The sequence below is a fragment of the Colletotrichum higginsianum genome (assembly GCF_001672515.1).
Source record: "Colletotrichum higginsianum IMI 349063 chromosome 7 map unlocalized unitig_7, whole genome shotgun sequence".
NCBI classification, from domain to species: Eukaryota; Fungi; Ascomycota; class Sordariomycetes; order Glomerellales; family Glomerellaceae; genus Colletotrichum; species Colletotrichum higginsianum.
This window is the reverse complement of record NW_017263917.1, coordinates 4,093,079-4,109,408: the sequence shown is the minus strand read 5'-3', so window position 1 is coordinate 4,109,408 and position 16,330 is coordinate 4,093,079. Positions and strand designations below refer to the sequence as shown.

The 16,330-nt window shown below is 57.9% G+C and overlaps 5 protein-coding genes across 5 annotated transcripts; 1 reads left to right on the top strand and 4 right to left on the bottom strand.

Moving 5' to 3' along the window:
- Positions 1-13: 13 nt before the first annotated feature.
- On the bottom strand, positions 14-2,299 carry CH63R_10930 (Histone H2A; the record flags this gene model as incomplete). The annotated part of the gene is made up of 6 exons (XM_018305904.1): positions 14-202; positions 311-475; positions 800-1,540; positions 1,606-1,851; positions 1,901-1,970; positions 2,022-2,299. 6 exons carry the CDS (start codon positions 2,297-2,299, stop codon positions 14-16), a joined length of 1,689 nt encoding a protein of 562 aa, XP_018155328.1.
- A 3,023-nt stretch (positions 2,300-5,322) lies between these two features.
- On the top strand, positions 5,323-7,384 carry CH63R_10929 (F-box domain-containing protein; the record flags this gene model as incomplete). Its single annotated transcript, XM_018305903.1, has 3 exons — positions 5,323-6,777; positions 6,837-7,048; positions 7,108-7,384. 3 exons carry the CDS (start codon positions 5,323-5,325, stop codon positions 7,382-7,384), a joined length of 1,944 nt encoding a protein of 647 aa, XP_018155327.1.
- A 2,456-nt stretch (positions 7,385-9,840) lies between these two features.
- Positions 9,841-11,446, bottom strand: CH63R_10928 (Major facilitator superfamily transporter; the record flags this gene model as incomplete). The annotated part of the gene is made up of 4 exons (XM_018305902.1): positions 9,841-10,412; positions 10,491-10,694; positions 10,780-11,153; positions 11,244-11,446. 4 exons carry the CDS (start codon positions 11,444-11,446, stop codon positions 9,841-9,843), a joined length of 1,353 nt encoding a protein of 450 aa, XP_018155326.1.
- A 1,584-nt stretch (positions 11,447-13,030) lies between these two features.
- CH63R_10927 (NmrA family protein) lies at positions 13,031-14,114 on the bottom strand (the record flags this gene model as incomplete). The annotated part of the gene is made up of 3 exons (XM_018305901.1): positions 13,031-13,393; positions 13,489-13,665; positions 13,749-14,114. The coding sequence occupies 3 exons, from the start codon at positions 14,112-14,114 to the stop codon at positions 13,031-13,033; spliced, it is 906 nt and encodes a 301-aa protein (XP_018155325.1).
- Positions 14,115-14,703: 589 nt separating this feature from the next.
- Positions 14,704-16,147, bottom strand: CH63R_10926 (Phosphoribosylamine-glycine ligase; the record flags this gene model as incomplete). The annotated part of the gene is made up of 4 exons (XM_018305900.1): positions 14,704-14,888; positions 14,936-15,223; positions 15,276-15,809; positions 15,865-16,147. The coding sequence occupies 4 exons, from the start codon at positions 16,145-16,147 to the stop codon at positions 14,704-14,706; spliced, it is 1,290 nt and encodes a 429-aa protein (XP_018155324.1).
- Between the last annotated feature and the right edge of the window lie 183 nt (positions 16,148-16,330).

The following is a 16,330-nucleotide window of genomic DNA, read 5'->3' as shown; positions in this document are numbered from 1 at the left end:
CATGTCGGGAAACTTATGCCTCGATCGCCTTGGCCTTCTTCTTTTGCTCGACCTTGAGAAGGAGCGCGCGGTTGATGTGTGGCAAAACACCACCGAAGGCGATGGTGGCACGGATCAGGGTGTCGAGCTCCTCGTCACCGCGGATGGCAAGCTGGAGGTGGCGGGGGGTGATACGCTTGACCTTGAGGTCCTTGGCGGCGTTCTACGGGACGCGTGTTAGCGAGAAATCCAGGTAGCCCAAGGCAGAAAGAAGCCCGGATGAGTCAACCGGAGTGCGCGGGGAGGCGGAAGGGGGTGAGAGGAGACATACGCCTGCAAGCTCAAGAACTTCAGCAGTCAAGTACTCAAGCACGGCAGTAACATAGATGGCAGCCTTAGCACCGACGCGCATCTTGTTCTGGGTGTTGGCCTTGAGGAAACGCTTGACACGACCGCATGGGAACTGAAAGGGTCCGTGGTTAGCAAGCTGCGACGGCTAGGACGATAAATTTTTCATCGCAGGGTGCGATCCGATCTTTGCGCCATCGAGTTAGGGGAGCCCGATTGCATTGTGCACGCGACAGTATCCCAGTCCATATTCGTAAGGCACGTAGACAAGGGCAAAAAATGGTCGCGCAACGTGGTTTTCGATGGAATGCGGTGCTGGGCGAGGGGAATCGATAGATCGAGGTTGGGTCTGTCGAGTTTTGTGGTTGGACGCGTCGGGAAAGGGTGTCATGTGTCGGTCGATGCTCGAAAGATCGGGGGCCCAAAAATCGACGTGCAAAACCGGGCGCATCATCAACATCGCGCAACTTACCTGGAGACCAGCGCGAGCAGAGTGGCTCTGTTGCTTCTTGGGGACCTCGGCCGTAGCCTTGCCTCCGGACGTCTTTCCGCCAGACTTTCCCTTGCCGCCGGCCATTGTTGATATCGAGGCGGAAACGCGAAAAAAAAGAGTCGATGAACTCGGGGGGTGGGTGGGATAAAATTCGAGGGTTCGGCCGGAGCGGAAATGCGAGTTGTCGACTGCAAGTAAGTGGGCGGAGAAAATACAGCCTTCTATTTGTAGATGCCTGTTGCGGGTTGGTGTTGAAGTTGGAGGGGTTGTCGAGGGAAGCTTTGGTGGAGGTGGATGGAGATGGCAGAAATTTAGCTCCAAGACTGACGGTGATTGTTGTTGTTCGTCGGTGACGGGCAGACCGCAGGAGTCGAAGAACAGGGGGGGGGGCGAATGGGGAGCGAGGGAGCTTTCGGTGCAAGCAAGAAAATCGCGGGTCGGTGCGGTGTGTGGGAGGTGAGAGCGAAGGGGGGATGCTTGGTGCCTACTGCTGCTGCTGTTGCTGTCATTTGCTGCCCGTCGAGGTCCACGGGCTCCTGTTCGCGGTCCACGGACGCCAGAGTCTGATGCTGCTGCTGTTTCCGCCGAATGCTTGGTGCTTCTGCCCGTCAGGCCCTCTCTCTCCCTCTTCTCCCCCCTCTCTCTCTCTGTGAGTGTGTGTGTCTCCCTCAGAGTTTGCTGATGAGCTCTGTTCGGCGCTCCCATTCGTCGGATCGAGCTCTGTTGTGGATGGCTGTGTTATGGCGCTAGCGGCGCGTGCCCAGATTTCGTGGACACAATGTTACTGCGGGAATGTTGCGCCAGCCGAAGTAAACCCGACCCGCAAATCCCACTTGGGACCAGGAACCATGGGGGAGCGGGCTGAGTGAGTGAGTGAGTGTCGTAGAGGGCCCTGGGCGAGGCAGGAAAGGCTGCCGCTGAATGTGTAGCACATGGCCACTGGCCACAGCAGGGTCGCTCTGATGGCGCATGAGGATGACAGCAAAGAGAAGAAGCGAGGGGAAACACTTGCTCAACTCGAGCAAGGCTGCCTGGAAACCATGAGGCCCCGTAGTGGCAGAGAAGCAGGCACATACATACCTTGGCCTTGCCTCGAAGTGAGGCTCTGGACGACGGATGCCAACAGCAGGCCTCGGCCAAGCCCGCTGCACTGAAGCATCATAGTCGGCTAAAGCTTAGGAGACGATGAGAAATGACCTACATTGCAGGCTGGATCATATCGCAGCCTGCCTCGGGCCATGAAGGGGATGTGTTGTCATCTTGACATGGTCGTTGCTGGTGTTGACCTTGATGTCGACGCAAAACGCAGACCAAGAAAGCGTCCCGCACGAGGCTTGGAGATACAATGTGGCGGTGCACATCACGTGATATGGCTGATGCTCGCACATCCCTCCGCTCCGTCCCGTCTTTTCTCGATGTGCCCCATTCAATCGGATCCTCGGCCCCATAAAACCCCGGGTTGCTACTCTGTACATCCATTATACTGGAATAGTGGAGAGCAAACCTGAGTGAGCCACGCTTCAACTGGCAACAGCTGGTTTTCCATGCTCCGTCCGGTCTGTCTATGCCCCCCATCTTCTTTTCTCCTCACTACCGGTTCGTTAACCACCAGCACCGCACTGGCGGGCGAGAGTTTGCATGCACATGCATCTTTGTAGAGTTCGAAACTCTGCCCAACTCGATTCGGGTCAGCTGATGGCATCTTTTTGCCCGCTACAGCAGCAACAACAGTACGTATTGTGTGGCACACGGCACTTTCGGGGATGCACAGATGCTTGGCTTCGTTGGCTGGTCGACCTCGTCTACATACATGGTAGTATCAGTCTTTTCTCTGCTAGTTGATCATCCTTCTCCACACAGAGGTCTACATGTACATCATGTACATCGTACTGCAGGTCAGGAGCCGGAACCTCCTCCTCTCTTGCCCCTCTCATGCCCGTTCGTCTTCGGTTGCATCGCCCCTGTCTACGTCGGTTTTGCGTCGGTCATGGGCTTGGCTCCCCCCAATCGAGGACTCCGCCCTCGCCCAGCCAACGCTGTGTGATGCGCGCTCGCCGCGTCGGCTTTCAAAAGCTTGATCTCTTATCGGGCATTGGAGGCCTGGATTGTCTAGACAGGACTGCCAACCTCAAATTTTCCCCTATATAACAGTCGCCCCTTTCCGGCCGCAAAATAAATGACTACAAAACTTACGCAAACAAATTCCCATCAGTCATGACGACCCCTCGTGGTCCGTCACTGGCGTCATTTGGCGCTACTCGGGTGTCTTTCCAGACTTCCAACGGCCATCCAAATGACAAAAAGGTTAATGATGGCGAAATGCGGGGGGGGAGGATGGCTTCGACCGGTTGGTTCAGTGAATTTTGACGTGACAAGTTCACTTCACGTGAAACGTTGCCTGAGCAAAGCCGGGATGGCTTGGCCAATTCGAACCATTCCTGTCCGGTCATGGCTCCAGAGCTTTCTCTCGGAGTTCAGCGAAAGGCCACATGGAGGGCCCCGGGATCCGTCTCGACCAGCCAAAGCATGGATGGGTATGGGTGGTGGTGGTGGTGGTGGTGGTGGTGGTGGTGGTAGGGAAGCCTAACGAGAGGAGCAAGTACAGGTAGGCGAGAGGAGGGGGACACATAACCCCTAGGACTCGAAACATGCGATGCACCCAAAGTCCAACACCGTCAACCCTATGTTGCTAAAGATGGACATGGAGATGCTTGGCCACGTTTTGACAACCCCCGAGCCTGATCTGAGCGGCCCAAGGTGATGTCGTGTGCCACGGTGCATGCTGTAAGGCCTCCTGGCTTGGCATTACCTCGCTCTGCGTGGGCCGTACAGATCAATCTTACCAGGCAACACAGGGCAAGTCGGTCGGTCCTCCACGGCTTAATAGTAGAAAAACAAGATCATAAAGACAAGGTTTGGGGGGATTTTCTGGCTCATAGTTCTGGACACTCAACCAACTTTTCTCCGGCTCTCTCTCTCTCTCTCCCTCTCTCTGTTCTTTGTTCTTCTTCCCTCTCTCTCTCTCCCTATCCCTCGTCCAACTATTACTACCTAGTCCCCACTACACATCAGACACAGCTTGACAAGAGCTTGTTCGACTCGATCAGCAAACGCCCATCCCACTGTCATTCGACCTTTGGACGGCCCTGAACGCTGGACGGAAGCCCACAGACCGGAACCCCACCTCGAGCTTTTCCCCCCGGGGACCATCTTTTGCACGACCTCTTGGACTGCCGAGGTACTTGGCTCATCACCCACCGCCAACCCTTGGGTTGCGTACCCCTCGGGTCACTAGACTGCACTATTGGCCCTTTCGCCCCTCTTCGAACCCGGTTCCAAGGCGGCGCACCATTTCCACCGCGTTTGCGCCGGAACACGCGCGCCGTACCAAGTCTCGTCTCGGGGGCTCTCTCTCTCTTTCTCTCGCTCAGTGGATGGATGGTTCGTACGCCTCTCCCTGTCTCCGATCGCTGCGTGGCGGTCGACCATTCCAGCCCGTTCGTTGCATGTGCCTCTAAAAAGGTGAGACCACTTGCAGTGTCTTTGCGCAAAGGCAAAAACCAGCCCAGAGTTGACTCGAGTCCTGATGATCCCCTCCTACTCCTCCTCCTCCTCTTCTCGCTTTACTGCACTCTGTAACTACCGCGCGCATCTCTGAGTCCCCGGGAAAGAAAACCTCGGGCTTGCTTGTTTGTTTGCCTGCTTGCTTGCTGCGTCAAACCCGGACGGGAACCCCAAATTCGAGGAGCGAGAAGGCAACCCTGCATCGCACCAGGTCGGATCAGGCCCGCTGGTCACAAGAGGGAAACGAAGAAGAAACGAAAGAGCCCAAGGCGGGCTACCACATCACAGACCGATCAACACTCCATCACATCCTCCACCGCCGTTCCCCGTCCCCTTCGTCTTCTCTTTTTTTCCATCGTCCCCCTCCTTCTCCCTTCCCCCCGTCTCCTCCTACTATCATCCATATCCTCTCTCTCTCCCTCTCCCTCTCCCTCACCCCTCCTTTAGCCAGAACAATGTCCTATCGATTTACGGCCACCGAGGCTACGATTGCAGACGTTGGTTAAGATCAAAACCAGACGACCCATCACTCGCTCGTCAACCCAGCTTACTCACTCACTTACTCACTCACTCACTCATCGCACTCAGATCATACTCTCACTCTCACTCTCACCCTCAACTCTCACCCTCAACTCTCACCCTCTCGTCGACTCCATACCTCGGCACCTCGCCCCATCTTTGCGCCCAGTATTTCCGGTACGACTTACAGACCCGTTTCACATCGGTCCTCTCTGTAGCACGCCCGGTTCCAACCGGTTTCAACCTCCCGTGACGAGGGGATCCCCGGTCGCCAGCCGCCCGCCAACACCGCATCACCTGCGTGCGTCGTGCGACGGGCGCATATCCCGCTGGCGGCGGCGGTGCACCACCGTAATATAGAGGCCTGCTCATCCTCCTCCCCGTCCAACACCTCCTCGTACGTGCTGCCTGGCCACGCCATGGACGACGTCGTCCGCTCGTTCGGCAGAGGCATCTCACGTGCCGCCCGCAGCGTCCGCAGGCAGGTTCAGCGAGATCAGCATTCGTCTCATGATTCCCCAGTTGCCGCTTCGTCGTCGTCGGCCCCATCCTGGGTCGCTTCGTCCACCAGCGCCGAGACCGCCACAAATGTACCGGCATCCGCACCCGCGTCCGCGCCCGCGCCCTCACCCGACGACCACCCCGATCTCGAGGCCCAACTCCCGGCTCACACGACCGCGTCTCAATCCCAGTACGCCGCCGTGCCGCTCACGTCGCCGCCGCCCGTCGTCACGACCGCGCCGGGGTCGGGATCGGCCTCATCGCCTGTTCACACGCATACGCCCCAAGCCCATGTCCTCCCTACCCTCACTTTCGGCCCATCCGCCCAGCCGCCCACTCACGATGAAGCATCTCCTCATCATCATCAAGCTCTCACCCCTCACTCGACCGGCAGCTCGTCCACCTCTGACGCCCAGACATTAACCAACAACATCACCACCCAGACCCTCACCGTCCCGAGCAACCCATCCCAGCCCGTGTCGCCGCTGTCGCCCGCGCCGGCCGTGCTTCACTCATCCAATGCGGCCCAGCTCTCTCCCTCCTTCACCCCATCTGCCATATCGTTCGCGCCCCAGGTCCATCCCAATTCACCGACCCCCCAGCCGCTCAACCTCTCGGTCGCCACCTCGCCAGCTCAGTACGTACCCTCGCCTCTCGAGTCTCCCATCCCCCTCGAGCTCGAGCAGCAGATCTCCGGCAAGGACAACGCCTCGATCCGGCCCCAGAGCGGCCCCCGGCCCCGCACATCCCGCTCCCGACGTGACTCGGTCATCGAGAAGGTCGCCTCCTTGGACCCCCGTCGGCGCTCGCGCAGCCTCGGCCCCAGGACGGGCAACAGCCTCATGGACCTGCCGCCCGAGCTCCACCTCATGATCATCGACTACCTCGAGTTCGGCGAGCTGGAGAACCTGCGCCGCACGTGCCGGTTCTACCGCAACTTCCTCACCAAGCAGACCATCCGCGACCTCTTTGGCGAGCAGTTCCGCCTCGCCCTGCTGGCGCACTGCTACATCTGCCTCAAGTACGACCCGACCCGCGGCAACCTGCTCTGGGCCGATTACAACCACCCGCGCTACCCGCTCGCCAGTAAGTGCGTCGACTGCGCCTACCAGGAGGACGAGCTGGCCGTCGGCAAGAAGGTGGCCCTGGGCAACTACGCCAGCGTGTGGATCTGCCGCTGGTGCGGGTATCCCGTCGCCGGCACCGCGGCGCCGAACCAGCCCGAGTTCCACAAGGGCTGTTATAGCCACTACAACAACGTCCTCCTCGCGTATTTCGTCCTGGGCTGGATCCAGCTGAGTCTCGGCATCGTTGCCGCCGCGCTGTGCTGGAGATACTTCAGGGATGAGACCTTGATCTTGGTGTCGTCTATCGTAAGTCCTGCGGGAGAGTGTTCCTTGACGCGGGGTGCCTTGTTTTCTGACTCGAGCAGGTCAACTTCGTTTTGTTATGGTGGTGCTTGGCCTTTCTAGTCGTGAGGGGCGAACACAAGCGCACATATCACTTCACCGGCGTACTAGAAGCCGCGATACTCGGCCTCTGGTGCTTGCCTCTGTACATACTTGTCAGGGACATCGAAGACGGCGTCGACGGAGCCTTGGACAGGAGGGTCACGGTGACCCTGGTCTTTATCATCCTGAACATGTAAGTCGTCTCTCACTCTCATCCCCATTCTTGTCGACCACCCCAACTCACAGGAACAGGGCTTTCCGCCTCTTGAACGTCCTGGGCAACATCATCCTCACGCTCGAATGGCGACACTTTGCGCGGAAGAAGCCCAGGCTCACGCCGGCCGGCCGCTTCGGCAACATGGTGCTGGCCTTCCTCGTCTACTGGACCTACCCGCAGGCCGTCGAGCAGGAGTACCCGCCGCAGTACCACTTCATCAACACGGGCCGGCGGCGGGTCAAGATGATCCTCGCCGAGAGGAACGCGCAGCGGCTGCGGGAGCAGCAGCAGATAATGACTATGATGTACTAAGAAACGCCCAAAACTCTCCATGGAGGGTTTAATGCTGCTGCAGGTAATGAAAAAAGAATCGTAATTTCGGCGGATTAAGGGGGGCAGGGGGGGGGGGGTCGGATTCGAAATGACGAACGTAACGGCAGCGATTTTGATTTTTCTCAAGGAGCAAGAGGGTTCTCTCGCCCTCGCCCTTCTCGATCTGTATTTGGATGGCAGATTGTCATGCCTTTGTTACTATTACGGGCGCAAGGAAGACGGGGGGAGACGGTCATATGCATGTATGATACCAGGCGACGATGACCTGCGCGCCCAGCAGCCTGTTGGATCCCACAGCACGACACCGGCGCTGATGATGAATTCTATGACGAAATAGCAGCGGATCACGCTTACTCCCGTATTATTATTATTATTCTACAATTTGTTCACACGCACACAAAAAGATAAGGGGAGAAAAAGGTGAAAACGTCCAAGGATCAGAGACACTTTCTGTTGACTATCCCAGGGCCGACTTCTTCGTATTCCGCCCTCGAGATGCACATGCTCCTGAACGCGGACAGCTCGCTCAGCATGGAGCCTCCGACCCACGCGGAGTACGCCCTGTTGCGCGGGGCGACGACGTTCACCTTGGTCCCCTTGTCCTCGATTTCTTCGAGACAGCGTCTCAGTCTGCTGCCCAACCCTGGGAATAGGGAGTTTCCTCCAGCCTGGGACGAAGTCAGCATATCCCACCGTGGCTCCCGGCCTCTCTCAGTCCACTCACGAGCAAGATATTCCCATACAGCCCGTCCCTCAGGCTCCCGTCACACCGCCTGACGACGTTGAGAACATCATGCTGCAGTCCGCCGGTGTCCAGCCCCAGAATCCCAGGGTTGAGCAGAACCTCCCCCGCCAGCCATCCCAGCGGCCTGTCGAGCTTCACCTTCCCCCCGTCAGGCAACTCCCACACTTCTCCGTCGCCGGCCTCCCTCCGCCTCGTCCACCCGGTCAGCTCCCTTTCGAAATCTTGCGCTACGCGACACCGCTCAAACTTGAACAGCCGGACGACGTCCTCCCACGCGCTGTTCGAGGGGAGTTCCAGCCCGGGGTCCCCCGTCGTCAGGTTCAGCCGCAGCCAGTCGTCGATCGCCTGGCCGCCGACGTCGTTGCGGCGGGCGCGTTCGCGGATCGGCGTGTGTTCGTAGACGGGCACGGTGGCGGTGCCGGCGAATCCCGAGTCGACGACCAGCGCGGTGGGGAGGTTGGCGGCGTACGTCGCCAGGAGCGCGGGGACGGCGGTGTAGTACGCCGGCGCGGAGAGGGACTCGAAGACGTGGGATGCCAGGCGCTGGCTGGTGATGTTGTTGTTCCGTGTTAGGATGGGGATGGTTTCAAGAAGGTAGCCGCTCTATGGGAGGGAGGAGTGTGGTGCCTACCGCTGACCGTCGGGGGCATGGACTGGCTCGGTCATGAGGATCGGGTGGGACAGCGGGACCGAGGCTCCCAGCTCGGAGAAGATGTGTTTCCAGACGGTTTCCACGTCCTCCCAGTTCGTCACGTACCCCCCTGCATCGATTGGGTGACGGGCGCGGCGGAGGGATCCGTGGGGGTGATCGAGGTTAACGGCGTGGCCGACATTGTACACCGACTGACGGCCTGTCAACTGACTGCAAACACATTGGGACTCAGGAGGCTTTCGGCAGTGCTAGCCCGTCCTACCTTCCACTCATCTGTGTCTATGTTCAATGATGTCCTGGAGGGATACTGAACGATCGTGGCTGGTAGATCAAGTTAGGAGAGAGGTGATGCAGCGAGGTCTCAGTGTTTAGTTACGAAATAATGTCGAGGGTGTTTGATAGCCCCCGTAACCAGCTTTCATAAATCCTGATCTACGACACGAGTTCTCAGCATGCGTTCTTTTGTTGTCTTGGGTTGTTGATGTCCACGTGCCCGTTATCAATTACAATTGCCGGCAATTCCATCATGCTCTTGAACATGAAGTTGATGTTGTGGATGAAGACTACATCCAGGTGGCGGGCGGACCGTACCTTTATACGATGAGAATGCAGACGAGAACGCCTTAAATGCTTGCTTATTGGGGCAGTGCTTCCTAGAGGCGGGGCACCAGCGGCGTGGCAGATGCAGGCAACAGGATTCAAATGCTTGTGTGTCCGCTATAGTCGTTTCTTTTGCAGGAGGCGGCTACAAAACTGACCACGACAGATGGAGAGAGTTTACAAAGCTGGTTGACACAACGCTTGTTGGACTAGAGAAGCAAGTCAATGACGGTGTTGCTGAGCTTCAACGTCCAGATTAGCAAAATGGGACAGCAGGGGCATCAATCTTGCAAGTTTGGCACTCAAAGTTTGTGCGTTCTACACCGAGAAAAACACGATGTTCAACTCCAGAGTGAGGACAAGGAGGTCTGCACGATCTTGATTATACGTACTATATATATACGAGTCTTCTTCCAGAATGCATTCGCCCCAAGGCAACTAGCACTTCCCCCTCAGGACCGATCCAACCCGTAAGCGCTTCGAAACCACCATCGACATGACGGCCGCGAGCATGAACCCTCCGGCAAAGATCCAGGTGCCCTGGAACTCCCTCTGCACCTCGGCCGCCCCGTCTCCCCGCGGCTTCTGCGCCGCACCGCCGATGGGGTTCCCGATCAGCGCCCCGATGCTCGCGATCGTGTACCCCATGCCCATCCTCGTGCCGTACTCGGAAAGGTCGTCCGTCAGGTTCGCAATCGTCGCCGGCGGCAGCGAGACCATGCCGCCCGAGACAAAGCCGTAGACGATTGAGACGGCGACGAGGCCCGGCAGGTCGTGCGCGAAGCGGAAGAGGAAGAGAACGACGGCAGAGCCAAGGCAGCAGGGCAGCATAATGGTCATGCCGCCGTATTTGTCGGCCAGCCAGTTCGGGGCCAGGCGGCCAAACAGGCTGGCGGCGTTCATGGCGCTGAGGATGTAAAAGGACGTGTCCGGGTCGACGCCGAGGCGGATGGCGTAGGCGTCAACATAGAAGAAGGGGACGTAGACGGAGCCGATCATTAACGCGAAGGCTGGCGAGTGGTCGTAAGCACACAGGGACGATGGACAGAAATGACAGGAGATCATGAGACGAGTCTCGGGAGGCTTACCGATGCAAAAAGTTACGTAGGGGACGTCCTGGAAGTGCTTCAGGCGGAAGAGGGCACCGCGGCGCTTGAGGTTCGGCCGGAGGCGCATGATGGCGATGCAGACCAGCAGACTGCCCGTCACGATGAACGCAAACACCCTCACGGCCCAAGGGAACCCGATGGAGGCGATAAGCCGCCGTTCCATGATGGGATAGACGATTCCCGCTTTTGAGAGATTCATCAGCAAACAGCCCCTCGATCACCAACATCTGCATACACACACGTGCGCACGCCCGCCATGAAAACTCACCCAAACTGCTACCCGTAGCAGCGATCCCCGTAGCGACCATCCTCCTCCGCTGGAAGTAGAGCGGGATCACGGCAACGCACGTCAGTCCCAACAGGCCGCTGCCCATGCCGACGCAGAAGGCCTGCGCAAGGAGAATCTGCCAGTACTGCGTGCACAGGCTGAGCATGAAGAGACCCAGGGACGTCATGGTGGTGCCGCAGACGAGGATGAAGCGGAGGTAGCCCGCGTCGAGAAGCCAGCCGGCACACACGCCGATGAGCATCATCAAGAAGATCTGGATAGAGCCGATCCACGCAATGGTCGAGGGGTTGGTGTCCGGGAGGAGCTCGTTGGAGTAGTAGGCCTGGAAGACGCCAAACGAATTGGAGAGGCCCCTTGGGAAGGTTAGGAGCGTCAGCTCGACTACTCGTGAAATTCGTTTTTTCGGACGGGAGATTTTGATACTGTCCTTGGAGACGACTTACCAGGTGTTGGCGAAGAGGATCCAGCTTCCGAGGACCTGAAGCCAGGCGGCAACGCCCTGGTCCATGACCAGCTCTGCCGCAACCCCTTGGGCCGGCTCGCCGTCGCTTGCGGGCGGCGTTGCCTGGCCCTTCTCCCCGTCGGGTGGCATGTTGATCTGCGAAACCGCGTCGGAATCACTATCTTGGCTCTTGGCGATCGCCATGTTGCACCCCAGACATAGGTTGAGGTTGGTTTAAAAAGATGCAGTTTCAGGGTGAGAGAGAGAAAATAGCGAGAGATGGGAGGGGAATTCTCTGAGGGAGGGCAGACGTTGAGTTCATATGAAGTCTGACAGGGCCCGCTTGTCGAGCCGCTCAGGATGGTAGTTCAAGCCGAGCATGGGATTCTGATGAGAGAGCCGGCGGGCTGACGGGGGAGGGGGCTCGTGGGACAAAAGTCCCCTTGTGTGGATCGGGAACGGAACGAGAAAGACTCGAGGAGGGAGTCGTCACACGAGACTTTGGCGAGGTAAGAAATGGTCTAGGGCATCAAGCCACCAAACCAACGGGAAGCTCGTGCCATCGTGGGCGTGATGGATGCAAGGGGCGGTCCGGCCGCTAGGCGGGAGAACCCATGTATGTAGCTTGTTGTATGGGGTTTTGCACTCCCGCATCTTACCCGCCGCGGGTTTCTCACGGTAGGATATCTCCAGGCTCAGCACTAGGTGTTGGGATGGTAAGACGTGCTTGGGGTCCGTCCGGCCATGTTACGAAAATCTACAATTCGGTTCTTCCAATCTGGGATTGGCCCATGTCGTGAGTTAGCATATCGCTCACCTCAATGCAAGATTAGAGAATGGGACAGAGATAAACGCCAGTCTGCTTCTTGTTGTTGAAGAGCCTCGTTTTCTGGCAGCGAAGTCGCTTGGGCAACTACATGACTGGCTGACGTCCAGGGTCTCGACGCTTCGCCGAAAGATGGCCCTAGGCTCGCAGTGTGGATCGTCGCTGGGAGAGACCCCTACAAGCGTCGACTGTGGGTTGAGCCGAATGGTGAGACGGAGACTCCGAGATATCTGACTTCCCAAGCCGAGATGTAACACAGATGAACGCAACTTGGATTACGGTGGCGGTAAGGAAGGGGGACATGACTGGCTGAGTTCGGAATCGTCGGTGCTGCAACTTGAAGAGGGAAGAGAGTCCGATTGTTTCACAAGGCAAAAAACGCGTGTTGTCGTTGGGAGACTTGGATTTTATATCCTCGGTGCTGAATGTTGTTCCCTTCGGCTCGACCAACATCGGCTTCGGCTCCGGCTCGATAATCCCAACCAGGAAAAGAAGGCCAACGGGGGTTTCAAACACAACCCATCTATCTGTCTGTCGCTGGGGCAAGATGAGGATGCACTTGAAGCGGTTGAACAATAGACAAAATATATCGGATCCAGACGTGGAAAACTCAATGCAGCCTCTTTGCACATCAAGGTAAAGTAAGTAAGTAACCCGGGACAACCCAACCAACCAACAGCACCTTCATTAAAACAGCCCCAAAAAGGAAAAATGAAGAACCCGTAAGAGTGGCTGAACCAATCGCGGTGAGGATTTGAGCCTCACGCGGGGGTCGAACCCGCAACCTTGAGATTAAGAGTCTCACGCTCTACCGATTGAGCTAGCAAGGCGGGTCTTGTTGTTGTTGTTGAAGAACTCACCCGTTGAACATCCTAAGTACCTCACTACCAGTCATCAAGCCCGAAACTCCTCTTCCCTCCCACTATCTAACCATACCCTCTTCAAGTCTCATTAACATCGTCTTAATCCGCCAACATCTCCCTCACAACTTTCTCCAGCGTCTCCGTCCCCCTCTGCACGTCGGTCCCCTCGTACGCATCCGCCGCCATGATCCCGCCCGGCAGGAAACTCCTCGTCATCTCTGCAAACATGCCGGCCACCGGCTCCCGGAAGACCTGAGCGAAGAACCCCTCGAGCTGACCGTCCTCCACCATCCTGATCTCGACCCGTCGTCTCCCCGTCGCCGCCTCGAACGCCCTCTGCACGTCCCGCGTCGAGTACGACCGCGGGCCCTGCAGGTCGAAGACGTGAGGGTTGTATCGCAGCGGCGAGCCCGCGCCGAGCGCCTGCGCCGCGCATGTCTGGCCGACGTCTCTCACCGATACCTTTTTACGTCTTGTAGATCAGTAACCCGGGGCGAGAACACTCTTTAATCTTGCCGTTCCGTGCCATGTTTTTTTGCCAGTGGAGTAGTACTCACCATGGGGATCTCAAAGTCTTCGGGACACACCACGGAGTGGAAGAAGGGCGGCTCGGCCTTGAGCGTCTCGAGCGCCGCCGACCAGTTCTCCATGAAGTAGGCGCACCGGACAAAGACCACCTCCGGCGCGGCGCCCGTGAGGGCCTGCTCGGCCTCGTAGTTCGTCTTGATCTCGCCCTGCGTTTTGTGCATTCGTCAGTCAAACCTCCCCCTTCCAGAGCTGGCTGTAAAAAAAAGAATTCCCGTCATTCAAAACTTACCGTGCCATGTTCCAAGCCGGCCCCAACGCTGGACACGTACACCAGGCGCCTCACAGACCCGCCCGTCCGCCCGACGGCGAACTTGACGTTCGCCGCCATCTCCCGCGCCCTCGCGAGCGGCTCCGCGTCGGAGTACAGCGGCGGCGTGATGGTCACCACGGCGTCCGCGCCGGCGAGCCAGAGGGTCCCGACATCGGCGACGTCGCCCTCGACGGCCGTGAACTGCGGATGGTCCCGGAACTCGGCAGGCACCTTTCCCAAGTCTCTGTAAACCCCCGTTACGGACGGACGGGATGCGTCGTGTAGGAGGGCTCGGATCGTGGCCTGCCCCGTTTTAGGTGACGCTGGCACAACGAACACGTGCATCGTGAGTTGGTTACAGTTGTGGTTGATATCGCGCTCTTCTTGTTCCTCTTAAGTCGAACGAACCCAGCTGCCTGACTGACATCGAGCGTAATTCACGATTCACGCTTGCCGAAGCTTAGCTATTGGGGGTTTATTAACAGATGTTTACTATGAGAATAGCGGCTGCATGACATCATACGCGAGAGGTCTAGGTTTGGTTATATCAGTCGCCCTCGTCGATGCGTCAGTGGCTGTCCGTGTTTCACTCCCGTTTCCCACCACTGCCCCTAAGCGACATGTCATCTGAGCCCGACAGCATGAATCTGGGGTCGAATCCTGGATAGTGCAGGATACAATTTGTATATAGGGCCAGTCTGTATTGGGCAATTGGTTTGCATTCGCTTCTACCTCCTATCAACCGGCACAAAGGGGTCATCTCGTGCTTAAGAAGGCTTTGACAGCTAGCTACCACAGCTCAATCCTTCAGGTTTAATGAGTGTCCCAGGATACTGGACTCAATGAGCTTGAGAGAATGTCAGCATAAATGCTCATGCTCATGACAACCGCGCTCATGACAGCCACGCTCACGACAGCCAACCCCGGGCCCGACTCACCTTGCTCCAATGTCCCTGCGATAAAACATGCCCTCGAAGCGGATCCCTTTGGCTCCCTCGTAGGCGGATGAGACTGCTTCTTCGAGGGTGTTTCCCGTCGCCGCTACGGAGAAGACGCGACCGTCCGCCGTTCTCAGTTCACCGCTGACTCGTTCGGTGCCTGCGTGGAAGACGTGCACGCCTGTAGGTGTCAGCGCCGCATTTTCATCGAACATCAAGTCAGCTTACCCTCGGGAGTGGCGTCCATCTGGATGGTGTCCCCCGTACGGTACGACTCCGGATACCCTCCTGCCGCTACGGTGACGTTGCAAGCGAACCCGGAAGACACGCTCAGTTTGACGTCGGCAAGCCTGTTCTCCACACACGCGAGAAGGAGCTCGGGCAAGGCCTCGTCTGGGAGGAGGAGTACCATGCTCTGCGTCTCGGGATCTCCGAACCGGGCGTTGTACTCGAGCACTTTGGGCCCCAAAGGCGTCATCATGATTCCCGTGAAAAGCATGCCATTGAATGGCCTCCCTGTGAGCCACGAGTCAGGCGCAAGTATGCCAAAGGAGCCAGGCGAACTCACCGTCCAGCTCAAGTCCACGAATGGTAGGCCGGATGATGGTCTCTTCAATATCGGCCATCTGCGCGGCGGACACGGCCGAAACCGGTGCGTACACGCCCATGCCGCCCGTGTTCAGCCCTTTGTTGCCGTCGAGGGCCCGCTTGTGATCTTGGCCGGGAGGGAGCGACAGGACCGACCTGCCGTCAGTGAAGGTGAGCACACTGATCTCGTAGCCTTCCAAATACTCTTCGATGAGGACCGTCTCGCCAGCTTTACCAAACTTGCCATTGAGCATGATATCCTCGAGGGCTTCCCGTGCCTCGTCAGCCGTCTCGGGGAGAATGACGCCCTTACCGGCGGCAAGACCGTCCGCCTTTATGACGACCCTGTGGCCCAGTCTTTTCAGGTACTCCTTGGCCTTTTCATAGTCGGTCTTTTCGAAAGTCTTGTAGCTAGCGGTAGGGATGCCCCTCCTGTACATCAAATCCTTGGCATAATCCTTGGAGCCTTCGATAACCGCCGCCCTCTTGCTTGGGGCGAAGCAGGGAATACCATCTGAGGCTCGGTCAGATCACTATGTATCCTCGGTCAACAGACAGTCCGAACTCACTCTCCCGGAAGTGGTCGCCCAGTCCACCCACAATGGCGTCATCAGGTCCAACGACAGCAAGGTCGATGCCGAGAGTCTGCGCCAGCCGAATGAGCCCAGGATAGTCATCGCTCGCTACGTCTCGGCAGTTGGAGGCCTTCGGAAGCGCCTCCGTGCCGGCGTTTCCAGGCGCGACGTAGACATGCTCGACAGACCTTGAGCGCGTGAGCTTCCAGGCCAGGGCGTGCTCGCGGCCGCCCTTGCCGATGAGGAGGATCTTGAGATTGCGATGTTCGGCAGCCATGGCCTGAGTGACGTCTGTGGGTTCGCGGTGGCCGTGAAAATGGACAGAAATGAGAAGTGAGGGGCGAGGGGACCTCGATGGAAGAAGCTCGCTCGGTCCGATAGTGAATGAACAAGTTTTGACGGGACAAGACGGTACCGCTGCGATAAAAAGGATGATCCGATCTGCCAATGGCCTTCGGGG